This window comes from Urtica dioica, chromosome 7 (genome assembly GCF_054948205.1).
Source record: "Urtica dioica subsp. dioica isolate 48M chromosome 7, U.dioica_male_clone48M_v1_H2, whole genome shotgun sequence".
Classification (NCBI taxonomy): domain Eukaryota; kingdom Viridiplantae; phylum Streptophyta; class Magnoliopsida; order Rosales; family Urticaceae; genus Urtica; species Urtica dioica.
The window spans coordinates 31886962-31900586 of NC_142762.1; the positions used below are offsets into that span (position 1 = coordinate 31886962).

Consider the following 13625-nt stretch of genomic DNA (forward strand, 5'->3'; position numbering starts at 1 on the left):
ATAAATACTTAATGTTTGAACAAAACCATACTTATGTACCTAATCTTTTTTCGACGACAATAATACGGAACGTTACATTTCTGTTTTTCCATCACTACCGCTACCATTAACTTGTAATGAATGTCCACGTGGCATCATCATATTTAATCTGTATATTTTGCATTAAAAAAAGAGTAAAATGTATATGAGTTATTTGGTTATTTAATTTTGAAATAAATACGTTATTTTAATTTTGTAAAAGGAAAAGAAAAGAGGTTTACGCTTAACATCCCTAATCCTCAATTTCATCGTGGTTCCTCTCTTTTGGTCGTCTTCTTCTTCTATCTTTCTTCATCGTTGGAGCTGAATTTGCGAGTATGTCATTGCACACGAAGCCTGAGTCGATGGCTGACGAACACTCTTCTTCATCATTTGAGAGCAAGCGACGAGGAAGGTAATCGCAAATGAACACAAAGTAGCGGGTTATATCTCAACCTAACTGCGATTGTGGCACGCCATGGGTACAAATGACGTCGTGGATGGATTTGAACCCGAGGATGAGGTTTATAAGTTGCCATAAATAAAAGGTAAAGATCGTTTATTTTGGTTTCAGTGGATTTGTCGTGGACTTTAGCATTTGTTCATTGTTCTCTATAGGAAGAAGGGGGTTGCAAATTTTTATGTGGATACACTTAGAAATGTGCGAGAGATCAAAACTCCAAAAACCCGTCCTCACTTCAGATTGTAGGCTGCAACTCGCCTACATGAAGCCGGAATCGCTAGTAATATCAAGAAAATTAATTACTTGGAAGTAGAAATTGAGAAATTCATGGTTGATGAAGAACTCAAAGGTGTCGGTGGCAATGACAACGAACTTATTATGTTCACTGCAAGTGTGAAAAGGGTAAGTGAGAAGCGACAATTTTGGATGCAGTTTGTTTGTTGACGTGTTTGTAATTGGTTTCATGGTGTCTTTGATCAGTGTATGAACATAATGTATATGAGTTGTATCTCTTTGTTTTGTCAATGAAATATTGTATCACTTCTAGTTGTATCTCTTTGTTTTGTCAATGAAATATTGTATAACTTTTGCCAATGGAAGTAATTCACTACAAAGATAGGTCTTCATTTTTCATTCACATTCCACATATTTCACCAAAAAGATGGCCTGCAAGTATTGGTCTTCAAGCTCAGGTATTTAGTTTCACAGATTGCCAAGTTTGAGATTAGTTTATCTACTTCCTCTTTTAGGATTGTGTATCTTCACTATTTAACGCTCTTATTTTTTGCCTAATGGAGTTTTCTTTCGGATCTATGTGTAACCTATGACAAGCTAGTTCGGTATCTATCTGTACCATATCGGCCTAAGACCATGCGAAGATATCTAAGTAATTAGACAGAAAAGTGATTAGTTTGTTTTTAATACCCGATTCTTGATATTTTCCGACTTTGAGCTTCTTTTCAGGCTTCTCGAGTCTTGGGGCGACTTCCTCAACTTCATCTCCAAGCCGATTATTCTTTGGCTCGGCAGACGTGGGGTCGAGGTTGGTGCTCATCACCATCACCTTGTGGCCTTGCTTGTCCTGACCATTCTCGAAGTAGTCGGTGTAGTAACTTCTTGCGAGGGTCTGTGCGCTTTGGACTTCTCCGACTCCCTGGTCGATAGAGAACTTCATCTTCAAATACTGAACTCAGGTGATGACTCCGAGCTCTTGCATGGTTGGCCTCTCAATTATATCATTGAATGATGACTTGCCAGAACTACCACCTACTTGGTGTTAGCGATTTTGCTCCTCGGATGCTCCGCAACAGTGATCGAGATCGATATGATTCCTTCATGATTTATTAAGTCTTCTGCAAAGCCATAAATACGGATGAAGATAGAGACTCTTTCTTAAGGCCCATCTTGCTGAATGTTTCTTTATAGAGAATGTCGACTACGCTTCTGTTGTCCACCGAGATTCGGTGAACCGTCCCATTTCCAATGATGGCTGAGATTACCAAGGGATTATTGTGTGGGAACACCATCGTGCATCTTCTGCAGTGAAGGTAATTGGATCCGAACTTGACTTTGCGATCTTGCTCGGTCCCTGTTCTTCCGCAAATGAAACTTGGCGGTGTCCCGCATGCGCTTCCCTTATATAGTTTTTCTGAGCACTTTCTTGTATTTCCCCCAATGTGTGGTCCTTCCACGATCAGAGAAATTTCTCTATATGCTTCACTTTTCTACTCAGCACGCTCATATAGGTCCGTTTGGTACTTCTTTAGCAATCCTCTCCAGATCAGTGCTTCGATGGCCTATTTTAGGTTGAAGCACTCCAAGGTCTTGTGCCCGACATCGTGATGGAAGGTGAAGTATTTGGTTTTATCCTTCTTGGAGATATCCTTCTTTATCTTGTTGGACCTTAGGAAATTTTCTTTGTCCTGGGTAAGAGTGCATATTTCCTCTATAGGAGCACTAAAGGGTGATATTTGTCGAACTTACTGGCAAAAGGGTTGGTAGGGCCTGCTCTAGAGCGGCTTTTCTTCGGAGGTCGAGTGTCCTTGGGCTGTCTCTTCCCACGCTCTTCTTGGCAAGTTTTTGGTGGTTTGACCTTGCGTGCTTCCAACCTAGCTTCTTCGGCATTTATGTACTTTTAAGCTCTCTTCAGAAAATCATTGTAGTCCTGACAGCTGATTTTTTGAAGGGACCACCAGAATTCTGATTCCATTCGGATCCCTGAGGTGATTCGATAAGCTTGAAGTCTTAGTTGAGATCGTCTACTTGGAGCGCTTGCTCAGAGTATCGATTTATGTAGTCTTTTAGTGACTCATCATGTGATTGTTTGATCGCCAGAAGCCTTTCTTTAGGAGTTTTCCTATAGTTAGATCCGACGAACTGTTCCATGAATTTTCGTGCCAACTGCTTCCACAATCTAACCGAGCTCAGCCTGAGCTTTTGGTACCACCTTTTGGCGGAGCATGAAAGAGTGATAGAGAAAGCTCGACACATTATCTCGGGTCCGGCTCCTTATAGTAGCATCCATGAGGTGAACGTGTCAAGGTTGTTGTCAGAATTAGTTTTCTCATCGTAGGTTGGGATGCTTGGCATTCTGAACCGCTCCGACAATGGAAGTTCTAACACCCGTGCCGTGAATTGAGAAACAACTTCTCCGATTTTGGGGGTCGGATCTTTCTAACCCAGTGCTACTTCCTCAATGCGATGCGCCAATCTTTTGAACTTGGTTTTATTGGTACTTGTGCTATCTCCAGTTTCTTTGGAGTTTTCCTCAATCTTTTCCTAGATAGCTTGGTAACCTTTTGCACCCGAGTCATTTTCTTCACTTTCATACCCATCTTTGGCATGCTTTCTAGATTTCTTAATCCTTGGTTCACAATCCGAAGGTTCTTTACGTGGTCGGTGCGAAGGTTTTTCATCTGGGATTACCACTGCCCTCCCCAGTGTTACCTTTTTTCCTCACAACTTCTCCTCTAGATCCTTGTTGCTAGCTTCTAAGGCCAAAAGCTTTGAACTGTTCGACCAAGTTGGGGATGAGGCATGTATACTCCTCCGAAGTAAGTGGCACAGTGCAATTGTGGTGTTCGATATGTGCATCGACTCCAGCGGTGGTGTTATCTCCGGTCAGCATTGACGAACTTGCCATTGATCTTAAATGTTATCCCTCCCCTTCTAGCGCCAAACTGTTGACAGACAAAATTAGTACAATAAATGTCTTACGAAGAGCACTTAGTTCCGCGAACGCAGTCCCAAAAGAACTCCGAGTTTCTAGGCAAGAATATCTCTAAATATAGACGAATCTGGTAAAAGAGAAAAAGTAAACGAGTGTGTTGAACGATAGGTGAAATTTGTAGCGAGTGCTTATGTGTGCGTAAAAATCTCTCGTCATCTCCTCAGCGAACTCATCCTCTATTTATAAGGGTCTTTGGGTCGAGTACGTGGGATGATCAGTCCCACATTCTTGACAGCTTATCGAGTAACCACTCCCAAGACATGTGTAACGAGTGGTTACTCTTCTTTTGCTCGGCATATAACCATTGAGGTGTGCGTTTTACCTTAGTTTTAATTTATTTACACGTATTTATTTTGTTTTGACTAGTCTTTAACCTACTAGCTTCTTTTTTCTTCGAAGTTTTGCTCGAGTCTATTTGAGCAAGCTCGGTGCTGGATTCTTTTTGTTCTCGATGCGTCCAACCTCATACTCGGATTTACGCAATTTATACGACTAACAGCTCTTATTTGTTGATTGATTATTAGGGTTATCCTTTTTTCTAATAACACTGACTAATAATATTACTAAATTCTTATTAAACAAATCAAATGAGGATTGGCCATTTTAGACGCAAAGAAAAGACTAAATATCTATAACATAGATAATAAAGAGAAACTCTTCTGCAGCGGACGACACGTGGCTATTCATACGGATGACACGTGGCTACACTGAATTTTTTTTTTCTTATATCCTGTTTGTGACCTTCCCACTTCTGCCGTTTAGATTTTCTAAAAAAAACAATTCTTTTTTCACAAAAAGTTCAGATAAACGCCCACACACTCATTCTCAAACTCTCTCTATCTCTCTCTATCCCCTTCCCTCTCTCGATCGACCTTCCCACTTCTTCTACATCTTCCTCTTCCTTCATTCGATACCCATGACGAAAACACACAAAGAAGAGAAAAGCCGGCTGACAGAAATTGAGAGAGAGAGAGAGCTGAATCTCGCCGAAAATAGGAGGAAGATGATTGGAATTTCTCTGTCTATCTTGTCCAAGGTAAGGACTCATGGTTTCTTTCTTCTTGCTTGCTCGAATTTGAATTATGAACTGCTAAAGTTTTGAGTTTTTTTGCTTGGGTTTGTCGATTTTTGAGGATTTCAGTGCGAATTCGGGAAGGAGAAGTGGAGAGGAAGACTCGTCGATGTTCACCTTCATGTTAAGGTAATGGAGACCTCGATTTCTTCTACTTGTTGCCGAATACACATGGGTTTTTTTATTATTATATTACGTATGTGTTTTTTTTTCTTATTTTGATTTTTACGGGTGTGGGTTTTAGACTAAAAAATTGTTTTCTTATATATTAATCTGAAAGTTTTGATTTTTTAGACCTTTTTGATTCGTAATGTCGTTCGTGTGTGTAGAATCTGAGATTGGCTCGGATGTTGTTTCTGAAATTAAATCAGAGTTTTTTATTTTTATTTTTTTTTATTGATTCTTGTAGTATTTGTGTGTGTATTGATGGTATTGTTGTTGCTGATTTTCGGATTAAAGGACTTATATATGAGGTTTTTATATATAGGGCTCGGGTTTATGAGATAGCCCAAGAATGTGTTTGTTGATGTGTATTTTGCTGAGATTTGAGATTAGGTCGTGTGTTTGGGTGTTGAATCCGAGAATTTATTTGTGTGTGCTCCTATGTGCTTGCTATCGAATTTAAAAGTCTTTGCCTATCTCGTGTCCTATTGTGTGTCCGAGATTTGGTTCAAAGCTGCTCGAGGACGGCAGAGGCGCTGTCTGATGACGGCGATGAGCAGCGCAGGGACAACGACGGGGCTGAGAAGCGCAGTGATGACGCTGGCCTGCACTTGGAGCCTTCATCCACTCGACTTATTCCCTGTTTCCCAAATTGCCTGCATAAAATCCAAAACCAATGCAGAGCGTTGACAAGAATGCAATTTGGATCGAATTTGAAAGAGAAGAAGCAATGACAAAGTCGGCAATATTTCAATCAGCTTTGGCGTTCCTATTATTCACTTATGTCGCGTACGGGCAGTCATTATTCCTTGAGTCATTCCAATATTTTCTGACTCGTTTACATCTTTGAATGCGTAGCTTTTTCTTTTAGCAAAGTAACTGATTTAAAGCATAGCAATGCCAAATTAGCACAATAACTTGATTGTCTCTTCTTGCATTTTATTAACATAAGTTTTCCCCTTTTTGTTTTTGATTTGTTCAGAGAAATGGTTCTATTCTTTACTACTACTCTTTCTCCCTCTATTTTTTTTTCCTTTCTCTTACTTTAGAAATCCATGGATAGGAGGATCTTTTCATGTTTTAGAAACAAACAGACTTGAAGAATCCCAGACCCATGTGTGTAGGACGTACTTCATTGGTCCTAATACTTTCACTGATCTATGGCAGCTTCCTCATTCTCCTTTAGAGCAAATTAAAAATATTGTGTAAGTTATCTGTTTTGTGGATTGATTAGACCAATTATAGCTCCGCTATGCAATTTTTATGTCCACCTAACAATTTAATTATGTCTCAAAGTTTGTTATGTATAAAGTTCAGCATATTCAATGTTCCTCTAACTTGTTAGAGTTGGCAGATACGATGTTGCATTCAATGCGTTTGTTGATGAGATCAATGCAATAGCTACGTACCATTAATGAGATCAATGTTAGAGTTGGAAGATTGAAGGAGCTGCCTAAGATCTTGCATGGTTGTGGCAGCAATGGCGCCGAAGATTGAAGTTGCAGCGTTTGCGTGAGTTCCTTCGATCAGAATATGACCATGCTTGCTTAAGATCTTGCCGATTCCGTGCTCGCTACAAAGGAATCAAGGTATTTTGCAAAGTTCTAGGTTAAAATCGCTATTGGAAGATAAGTGCGTGAAAGCTTCTCGTCGAAAATAAGTATGAACTTGTCGAGAACAAGGTTGTGGACATTGAGACCGCAAAGGTGATTTATTCACGGCTCATGACGACTATATAGAGCTGAGAGTTTGTTTAATAAGTTTAACGTCAAATTTATTCATTACTCATGACAACAGTATATAGAGTGTGTTTCATCAATAAGTAATTTAGGCGGTCTACCTAATTTTTTTTGTTGTCGAGTTCATATTTGTGGCATTGTAACTTTGTTTAAGAGTACTCTTCGTTTAATGGGTTTGTTACTTTCCATTTAATTAAATTTCTGGTTTGATGCTGTAGATATATTTGAATATGTGATTTTTTTTGTGTTTTTTTTAAGTGCTCGGCGAATTTAGGTTCTGATTTTGCGTACACATCTTCTGCTAATACATGAGGTTCGTAAAATTGCATCGTATTTATTTACTCTTGTTTAGTGATTTTCTTAATAATTTCACCTTAATTTATGTATATACCAAAGGTAATATGAAAATTTTCTCTGAATTGCCTTGGTGATGTTATTTTCATTACAGGTTATTTTATTTCCTTTTAACTCACTCTCTTCATTGACGTTTAATGTGGGCATTGTTCGCTGGATAAAGATTTGGAAGTTGTAACTTCAAAATAATAGGCCTCTTTCATATAAATTCGTCCGAGTCCTCTCCGAAAGGGTTACGTCTATTTGTTATTATTTGTGGTCAGAGTAGGCAAAGCGGTTGCAAGTCCTCTTCTTGGTTCGGTTTTTTTTTTCCCGCAAGTTCTCTTGGATCAAACTTTACTGAGTTCTTCTCATTTATTAATATATATATATATATATATATTTTTTTGTCTAATCATATTTTTTTTCTTTCTTATTATAGTAAAACTCTTTTGGGGACAAAAGAAATGGAGTGAAAAACAAGTGAGGAAAATCTGCCTTGTGCTATGATTCCTATTTCAACAATTGAAGAGGATAGCTCTTTTCCGTACGTAGTTGCTTCTTTGCAAGTTTTTTTTTTCTTTTGTTCTTTATTGTATAACAAACAAAATGCCTTATAAAGTCATATAATATAAGTTATGTTTCCATTTTTACAAAGCTTCATGTGAAATAGACTCAAAGTACTAAATACTCAATCGAAGGTACGACACTTCAACGCCGAAATTAATGAAATTAGTTCAGATTAATTTGGATTCAGACGAAAAAAAAAGAGAGATAATAGAGGCCGAGCAATGGTACTATCTCTCGAAATGTCATATTGAAGAGATGAAGATCAAGGATTATTTTCTATTGATTTCATGGTAGTCTTTCTAATTTCTATTTTCCTCTTTTTTCTTTCTGGTTGTTTGTTGAACTTGTCTTCTGGTACATTTAAAAAAAAAAATTATATAATTGCTTTGTAGTGGTATGTAGAGTAGAAAACAATATAAATTAGTTTCATTGAAGCTTTTGCATTTTCTCTTTAATGTTATAATAGTTTCCTCCAATAGAGTGTAGTTTTTACCCTAAACTATACAATTTTTATTTTTGAAGTTTTTGAAGGAAGAAAACTAAGTTTTGTAAGCTAGATTATGCAGGTATTTGGAGTTTAGACAATGTAAAAAAAAATGTAATAGTTAGTTGTATTTAAAAGTACATTTTAGATCGACAATGAGAACTATGCATTTATGTTTTGATTATCTTTTATTTCTTTCTTTTTGTCTCTCAATATTTCATCGATAATTAATTTTTTACCTCATCAATTATATATATATATATATATATATATATATTCTATTTACCATTATCTTTTAAGGACTCGTGCCAAATTTATATATTTAAAGAGATAAATTTTACGTAAAATTATTATTTATGATGTCAAAAATCATACGCGCTACGCGCGTTTCTGAAACTAGTATAATTATGTATATATGAAATTGAAGCAACATGTCATTTTGGCACAACTTCAGTTGTAAGCATAGAGAGTCATGCATGGCCGAAAATCACGAATGTCTCCCAAGTGGCTGTGATGACAATGTTATTTGGTAGTGGGATAGGGAGTTCCCGAACGATTGTTTAGAGATTTCGACCAAAGTCGAGGATACTTGTTTTTAATGAATTTGCTCCTTCCGAACGAGTTCTTCATGAGTGTGTTCATAGAGGAAGAAAATAATATTAAACAATGATACACAAATAATAGTATTTTGGTAAATTTATTGACATAACAAACTTCATACTCTGACATTTGAAAATGTTTTGTTAAATAATTGGCGAAAATGATTGTGATTGTAACAAACGCTAAAGGGGAAAGCTTGTGATGATTCAAAGATCAGAGGGCTTTATGTTAATTGTGTAGTAGCTAACTGAAAATTTATGTAGTTATTATTAAAAAAATGTATATCATAATCCAATAACTAAATATTGTGTCACCAGAATTTGGAGATTTGCTAAATAGCTATTTTTTTTTTGTAAATTTTAAGTAGATAACCATTATGATGACGTGTCAATGTTTGAACGTTTTTAGCATTTTATTTATGCTTTTGGAGTCAGATTGTGATTTACAATTATTAACAAATATTTACAACTATTAATATAATTTTGGTTTTGTTGATAAAATCTCATGTCTATTTACTTAAAATTTACCAGAAGATGTCTACATGACAAAATATGAGTTTTTATATGGTTATATATCTAGAGAGCCTTGAAATAATTGTCTAAATATTATTTATGGAGAATGTGATCAACGATTACAATCTAAATATAACTAATAAAATTGATAAAATAGATTAAGATTACTCATTTTATTCATATTTATTGGATTATTAGGTCCACAGTCCCCGACTCAATTATAGCGAGATGAATTGAGGTACTCAATAATATTACCTTAATAGTTACGCACACATGTTTGAAGTTTAGTTACTTCAGGTTTCGTATTCGTAAAAAGAGTTTTAACGAGTTAATTATCAAAGGTCAAGTAAAAAATCTAAAACATAGTGAGATTTGGAAAACTAGAGTTGGATTTTCTCAAATCTAACTTTTTTATTTTCACTATATAAAAGAAAAAAAAAATGAATAATGAGACTCCAAATATAGAGTTCAACTATTTACAAAACTCTAAAATAACGTAAGTAGTTATAATATTCAATTAATTTCAAAAGAAAAGTATACGGATGAAACCAGTTTTTTTTTTTTTTTTTTTTTTTTTTTTTTTTTTTTTAATAAAAAACAGATTGTGCCACTTAGAGCGTTAGAATTGCTAAGTAGCCAACATTTTCAAGATTTTAAATAAAGTAGTCAATTCTTATGATGTGACTATTGACGTGGATATCGTCATAATCAACAATCACAAATATTACGTACTATATATTTGATTTATGTTACGAAATGAGCTAAATCTTGTCTTGGGATTCCAGATATCAAATCAAAGAATAATTAACAAGAATATATGAAAAATAATATATGAGATCAAAGTGTTTGTTTGTTGAATCGAGAGAATAATACAAGAATCAAGTAGAAAAAGTCCAACTCTTATCTTAGACCTTGATACATGTATTTATACTAAAATTTATGAAGGTTCCCTCATTATTCCAGACACATGTTTATATTTGCATTTATCACCTAATGAACACTAATTTTCACTTATTACATCAAATATCTTATTTGAATCTATTCTAAGCAAATCTTCGAGATAAATCATTCTTCGAGTTGTTGGCACGCTTTTACTCTTCTTCGAGCTTCGAAGGTAAGTCCAACTTTCTTTGGAATGAATTGGGCTTGCTTTGCTTCTTAATTTGTTTTCGATTGGACTTTTTCATCTAGGCTTACTTTTTCGGGCCTTCTTTATATGGACGAAGTCTAATACCAACAATAATAATTAATTCAAAAACCGCATTTCGATTATATCATTTTATTCTCGTTGAGACTAATCAATATATATCTTTATGAAATTATTAACATATATTAATTGGTATTAAGCTTTAAATTCGGGGGTTTGAAGTTTTGAATGTGTTATTTGTTTTTTTAGTTAATTTAATTCGTTTTTGTGTCAGAGTTTTTTTTTTCTTGCGGTTTATGCAGAATTCAAAATTATGAACGTGAACTAAACGGCTTTTTTTATAGTAATATTATTCTTATTATTTTTACTTGGTAGTCGAGGGCATTCCATCAAATTTATCTTATTAATTTAGTTAAATGACTATTGTACCACATATACAATTGACTACTTTTTCTTTTTTTGAGTAGTACAATTGACTACTTTACTTTACAGAACAACTTTCATTTTGCGTGACATGAGCTACTACTGGCATCTAGAAACTAATTGTGATTACAAACGAATTAAATGCGAACCAACGAAATCAAAGTTTCCCTTGAGATCAAAGTATACTCAAATACTTTTGGAAACAAAGTTAAGGATGAATAGAAAAGCAATAAAATCCATAAAAAAAAAGGCAATAAATCAGAACTCATGATCAGATCAAAATCTAGATCCCAAGCAAAAGAATAAGCCGCGAAGATATATTTCATTTTCTTGAAATAAATATATTTAATTATGATGCCAAAACTAACGCCGGGCAGAGAATTGAGGGGGAAAAAAAGAAAAGAAAAAAGGAAAACTCTGCAGACCGGAAGTTCTTTTTTGTGCCGCCAGTAAACCATCTCTCTCTCTCTCCTAGGGTATCAATGGCGGCGATTATCGGCGATGCTCTCCGACAGGCGTTCATGCCGAAGCGCGAGTACGAGAGCCTCCGGGAAGAGGAGCGAGCCTGGACGAGGCTTCAGAGGCCGATCATGGCGTCGTTCGTCGCCATCGTCTGTCTAACCGTCGTCGTAGCGACGGTGGTCGTGCTTCACGTCGTATTCCCCGCCGATGCTTCGCGGAGGCCGCTCTGCGGTGACGAAGTCGGCTTAGGCGCGGTGTTGCCGTTACAGGTTGGCGCCAAACGCGGGGATTCGGATCTCTATCCCGGCGCGTTTTACCTCACGGATCAGGAGGCCGTCGATTACTTCTGGTTCGTCGCGTTCGTTCCTTCGCTGGTCGTGTTTCTGTTCAGCGCCGTCTATTTGATCGCCGGTAAGGAAATGCAGTTGAGCTTTTTTGTTTAGGTTTTGAAGTTGTTGTTTCATTAGTGATTAGGTTATCAGATTGGATTTTTTGAAATCGATCCAATAAACTTTTGCTAATTGGCTGAAATGTTATTGTACTTTAGTCCTTTGATGATTTGAGAAACAGTACTAGCCAGTGCTTTGTTGATTTGAGAAACTGTATGAGCTAGTGCTTTATTAAAGGAACAGCCCGAATTTATACTTAGAAGGAAAATGTTTGATTTATTTTGTTTGGTTTGGGATCGATAAAAATCAATGATGTTGGTGTACCATGAGAAGGTTGGATTCCTAGGAATAGAAGTAGATTGTCTCAACGTTCTGTGAAACTTGTCATTAATTTGTATATTAGGTATAGTGTTGCTTTTACGAATTGCATCTAAAGAAGCAAGTACTAGTAACCAACGAGTGATGCTCTGTATTCAACACACTGGTTTTTACGGTGATTATCGTGTGCATATATTTGCTCTTGATCTGTAAATTAGATACCTTTCTACAGGAAAGGTGTTGAGTTTTAGCTCTTGTAATCAGGAATTGACAGAAGCTTAGACACATGGGTTTAGTTCTTTATCTAAATAGTGTGGGATTAATAAGAATTTGTTGAATGTTTTGGGTCACCTCAAGTGAGGGTGGATTTTATGCTTGAATAGACGAGCTACTGGTTAAATGCAAACTAGTTCTATCCCTTTATCATGGATATGAAGTTTCTCAGCTAATATTGAAGTATGAAATCAACATCAAATTGTTGCAGTTATGCAGACAGATTAGTTTTTGTTTGCCATGCTGTTGTAATGCAACGGAAATGCTAGATATGTTGATCTCAGTTCTTAGAGATTGTTCGTACTCTTGTTTAGCTGGAATTTGACTTTTTTTTTTTCCTTCTTGTTCCTTAGCTTTGGATATTGCTGCTAGATTTAACTTTTTAATAACATGTTGCAGGAATCGCGGTTGCCTTTTCTGCCCCGTCCAGACATTGGTGCTTAAATATAGTCGAAAATAACTACTGTGCCTCAAAACGAGGTATAGTTCCTTCGACTTTCGCTTGCGTTTCTCACTTTAAACTAACAGTACTTGTATTTCCGTCTATAGAACTATATCTACTATTCAGATTGCTGAGAAGGCAGAGCTTTTATATTTAGCCTTATGATTTGCATCTTTGCCCTTCATTTGATATGCACCAGCTCTACCAAACATAATAGTTAATCACAAGTTACAACAACTATTTTAGGACAAAAACTCCTGGATTGGTTTAAATTTCTGATATGAATAAATGTTATTCAATTGAAGCTCTCTCTCTTACTATCCACAGGCGGGGTTCGCTGTCTGTCAATTCTGAACGCCATTTTCGCGATCATATTCGGTCTCCTCGCCGTGTTCCTTGGCTCGAGTCTCTTAACACTAGGGAACAGCTGTTCCACGCCCCTCTTCTGGTGCTACGAGCTGGCTTCCTGGGGTCTGGTCGTCCTCTACGGTGGAACCGCCTTCTTCTTGAGAAGGCGAGCCGCCGCAATCCTCGACAACGGAGAGTACGGAAGCCGGAGCCGCGGGGTCGAGATGTTGGAATCCCACATTCCGGTCGAGATCACGCCGGAGGTTGAGAGGCGGGTCACCGAGGGATTCAAGGCCTGGATGGGTTCGTCTCTTTTGTCCTCCGACGAGGATGATGATGACGTGGACGGTCCCGAGGGTCATCATTACCACGAAGCGCCTCTTTTGACTCGGACCAACACTAACGGGTAAACTATTTGACAATACCTCACACAGAAATTTTGGTTTTCTGACCAAGGAAAAGAGAATGTCGGGCGAAGGAACGAAAGATGGGGCTCACGGGCAGCGCATCATTGTAACTTGTAAGCTGACAACTTAGTTATACCTTTTTTTTTCTTCTTCTTTTTTATAATTTTCTTGTATAGCCTGTGAATAATTTTTTTTTATCTTGGAATATAAGTAATGAAAAGTTCACAGATGACT

The 13625-nt window shown here is 36.7% G+C and overlaps 1 protein-coding gene across 1 annotated transcript; it reads left to right on the plus strand.

The window, feature by feature from the left end:
• The first annotated feature begins 10901 nt into the window (after window positions 1-10901).
• Window positions 10902-13625, plus strand: LOC149390834 (uncharacterized). The gene is made up of 3 exons (XM_089618717.1): window positions 10902-11625; window positions 12594-12674; window positions 12964-13625. The coding sequence occupies exons 1-3, from the start codon at window positions 11235-11237 to the stop codon at window positions 13392-13394; spliced, it is 903 nt and encodes a 300-aa protein (XP_089474843.1). The 5' UTR covers window positions 10902-11234; the 3' UTR covers window positions 13395-13625.